Raw genomic sequence first — 4,306 nt, forward strand, 5'->3', positions numbered from 1 at the left:
TTTGGCTCCATTTCCACTAGCGGGCTTTGCAGGTTAGTAGTTCCCAAAATATATGCATTTGACCTTTTATTCCACATTAGAAGTATAGGTTATGTTTATAATTCATCTTAAAAGTACACTTTGTTGGCGGTAAAAGTGGTGTATAATGACCGTCAACACTGCTCTTCTTTGTGTGTATCAGTTCCACTCTTTTGTGTGTTGATTTTGCTATGTTCTAAGCTAGACCTCATCACTCCTAGTGTCATTTGTCATATGTTGGTATGTGTTATCTAGGTGATTAGAAGAGATGTGGTTTGTGCTGAAACTGGAGCATAGGCTAAGTTCTTTCCTGACGACAAGAATTTTGATTAACTCTTATTCACCTATCTCCCTCCACTTGCCATTTCGAAGGAATCCTTGGGTCTGTTTAACATTGCGGAAGAAAGTGCTATAAAGTTTGAGTCTAAGTTATTGCGAGAATGTGATACGGTGATATGCGAGCTAGTCTACTTGCTTTCTAGTAAGTGTTGTCTTAGAGTTTTTCTTAAAAAAAAAGAATATTCACAAGTTTATTCTATGGGAAAAAAATTCCTACCTGAGCTACATGTTTCACTTTCATAAGACATATATATATATATATATATATATATATATATATATATATATATATATATATATATATATATATATATACACTACCTACTATTGTGTTAAATTTTGTCGAGGTTCGAGCCTTTACAAGGTCTTGTCCTTCAAAACTAATCATTTTCATGTTTACCTTTGATTGTTAGCCATAATATGCTAGGTAAGAGCATCTCCATTAGTTTCCAAAACCCACTTCTAAGAGCATCTCCGCTAGTTTCCAATAAAGCAATTGATAAATCAATGAGTTTTCTAAGTGGCTAAAAAATATTGGGAGCACATTTGTTGGGTTCCTTGAACAATTTCCAAAATCTCACTTCTAAAATATGGAAGGCAATTTTGCATCAGAATCTCGGACTATTTCCAAATTACCGTAACCACTTTTATACTTTCTCACTCTTGCACATTTGCATTAAGAACTCTAACCAATTACTTATTCTTTTCCACGTCCTTCCAAACCTCTAGATTGGCCGATTGATACGCGCGCATATATTTCCACACGATTGAGTTGATTTTTCCAAGTGTGGAAAGGTTAGGAGTTGAGATAGGGAATTACTGCATAGCAGTTTTTTTTAATCTCACCAAAAAAATCAAGATTGGGAGTGGGTTTTGGAAACTCTTGGAGACGCTCAATCTTGATTTTGGGGCAATATTGGAAAATAACACTCACCAATAATTTCTTATCTCAACTCCTAACTTTTCTGCACTTGGAAAATCCGATCACGCAGAAATATACAGAGCGTATAATGAGCTAATCCCAAGGTGGAAGGAAGTGGGAAAGATTAAGAAGTAAGTACAAGGTTACCAATACATATGTACAAGAGAGAAAGAAAGTATAAAAATGGTCGAGTATTTTGGAAATAATTCGGAATCTCTGATGCAAAATTATTTTTTATTTTTTTAGGAGTGATATTTTATTTTAGAAACAGTGTGCCCCAACTTTTTTTAGCCACTTAAAAAAAATTCATTGATTTATAATTTTTTTTTTGAACTATTGGAGATGTTGTAAGTATTGTTCTTCAAAACTTCACGTTTACCTTTGATTGCTAGCCAAAGAATGTTTGGTTATGCTAAACTGTACATCATATTCAAACTTAGGCATTCACCGTACACTCCACAATATAACCATTTAATCTTCTTTCACGGATCTTCGCACACCCATCCACAAATAATTGGTCTTAAAATAAAAACTCGTTTTCCCTAAGAGTACAGCTAAATTTTTGTTAATTGGTCTTCAAACAAAAACTTGTTTTCCCTAAGTACAGCTAAATTTCTGTCGCAGAAAGACATGGGAGCTAAAATAATTTTATAACTTCGGTTACATTTCAGTTTTAACTGTACTAATAAATTAGATTCATGTTCCTCATAAATTGGCGGTTTCTGTCATCAATGCAATAAACAGCCTTGAGTTTTCTTCTACCCCACTTTTGTTTTAACCCATTTCAGTTCAGCATCCAAATCTGGCTCTCTTTCCTTGAGCTATGGCGACATCATGTCCAACGCTCCCCTTTGATGAAGCACGGTGGATCATCCGAATTCGCCGGATCTTCGATGAGGAGATCGAGGTCGATGAGGATCAGCCCATCTGCGTGTTTGATGTCCCCAAGCCTCTGCTGAGCACGAAACCTGAAGCTTACATCCCTCAGCTGGTGGCCCTTGGCCCATACCACCATTGCCGCGAAGAACTCTGTGACATGGAGAGGTACAAGCTCTCGGCGGCAAAGCGAGCCCAGAGCCACCTCCCGGGCATGGACTTCCAACGGCTTGTTGATGTCTTCACGAAACTAGAGCATCTAGTTCGTGCGCACTATCACAGGTGAGGTGAGACACACTACACACATCGTTATCTTAATTTCGTTCATACTTGGAGAACTTCTGATCTTTCTTGTTTGTAGGCATCTGAACCTGAGCAACGAGGCACTAGGGTGGATGATGGCCATCGACGTGTCCTTCCTCCTCGAGTTCCTGCAGACTTTCAGCAAGAACAACGGTAACCAGCAGAGAGCGCTGCAGAGGATCCCCTCCAGGATGTCACATTTGGTAGAGCCCTCTCGCAGGACATCCTCGCATAGCATGCTGCTCCGCGACGTAGTCATGCTGGAGAACCAGGTCCCTCTCTTCCTGCTCCTGAAGGCGATCGAGTCCCGATGCTCGACGGCGGCGGCGCAACCGCCGGCGCAATCCGTGCTGAGCTCCATGCTGTTTGGGTTCTTTCAGGAGGTCTCCATGTTCAGAGGGATTGGTCGTCCATGCACCGACGCCAATCGGCATGTCCACTTGCTTGATTTCCTCTACTCAAACATGGTGCCTAGATGTACTGAAGAATCACATGGCACAGAAGAAGGCGGAGACGAGTCGTGCCATGATCACAGAAAGAGTACACTGAATTCAGTCATGGACTTGCTCGTCAGTCGTGGCTCAAAGATCGTGTCAGTGATAGTAGATTTCCTGCTGAGGGTTCTCCTCAAGTTTATAGCCAGCCTTCCTTGCCTCTCGGTGCTCGGAGAACCCATCGAGCAGCTGACGCAGCACGCGGCCGAGACAAGCGGCGGCACACCAGGTGTTCAGGACAAGGACAGATCGCCTCTGCTCGAAGAGATCGCGGTGCCATCCGTCGCCGAGCTAGCGTACACCGGCGTCAGGTTCTGCCCGACGGTCGGCGACCTCTCCATGGCCGACTTCTGCCCGGCCACCGCGACGCTGCACCTCCCGGTGATCGGCATCGACGTCAACAGCGAGGTGGTGCTGCGGAACCTGGTGGCGTACGAGGCGGCGGCGGGGCTCGGGCCGCTCGTCCTCGCGCGCTACGTGGAGCTGATGAACGGGATCATCGACACCGAGGAGGACGCGCGGATGCTGAGGGAGTGCGGCGTCGTGCTGAACTACCTCAAGAGCGACCGGGAGGTGGCCGAGCTGTGGAACGGCATGACGAGGTCCGTGAGGTTGACGAGGGTGCCCGCGCTGGACAAGGTCATCGACGACCTCAACAGGCATTACGGCGGCTGCTGGAAGGTGAGGGTCAGGACGTTCGTGAAGGCGCGTCTCCTTGGCTCCAGGGAGCTGCTCGCCTGTGTCGCCGTGGTCTTGCTCTTCCTCTTCGTTGCCCTCCAGGCGTTCTGCGTGCTTCGTGGCTGCGTCCCTATCTCGTACGGGATGGCCAGCAGAAAATTTGGCGCCTCATGAGAACTATCTTGTCAGAACATTCCATTTCCACCAACGATAATGCGTCCCTGTCCCTGCCATTAGCCCATTAATCAGCTGTAGACAATGCACTTTGAATCCACGGCTCCCATTCATGCACCACGGATACAATTGTTTGTGTTCCCTTTTCTGCCACTTTGGCACCTATGTAACGTGTAAAGATTTGATGGGTACTCGTTTGAAGCTTGCTTCATATCATAACTTGAAAGTTGAAACGCGCCTCACAACTTCAACGGTTTGCCAACATACGTTAGATTTTCTCGTCTTTTCTACTAAATTTTGAGGAAACATTTATAACTATTGGAATCACACAAGGATAGAGAATCAGATTCTCTCATATTTTTAACTCTTCTGGTTTTCTAGATAATAATTTTTACTATGTATCTAGATATAATATATATTTAAATACGTAGCAAAAAGTGTGTACCTTTAAAAGGTAAAACAACTTATAATTTGGAACAGAGAGAGTACTATATTTTAAGGA

At 43.8% G+C, this 4,306-nt stretch overlaps 1 protein-coding gene across 1 annotated transcript; it reads left to right on the forward strand.

The window, feature by feature from the left end:
- The first annotated feature begins 2,550 nt into the window (after window positions 1-2,550).
- Window positions 2,551-3,804, forward strand: LOC136539564 (putative UPF0481 protein At3g02645). Its single transcript, XM_066531533.1, has one exon. It carries the CDS (start codon window positions 2,551-2,553, stop codon window positions 3,802-3,804), a length of 1,254 nt encoding a protein of 417 aa, XP_066387630.1.
- Window positions 3,805-4,306: the final 502 nt, after the last annotated feature.

Source organism: Miscanthus floridulus, chromosome 2 (genome assembly GCF_019320115.1).
Source record: "Miscanthus floridulus cultivar M001 chromosome 2, ASM1932011v1, whole genome shotgun sequence".
NCBI classification, from domain to species: Eukaryota; Viridiplantae; Streptophyta; class Magnoliopsida; order Poales; family Poaceae; genus Miscanthus; species Miscanthus floridulus.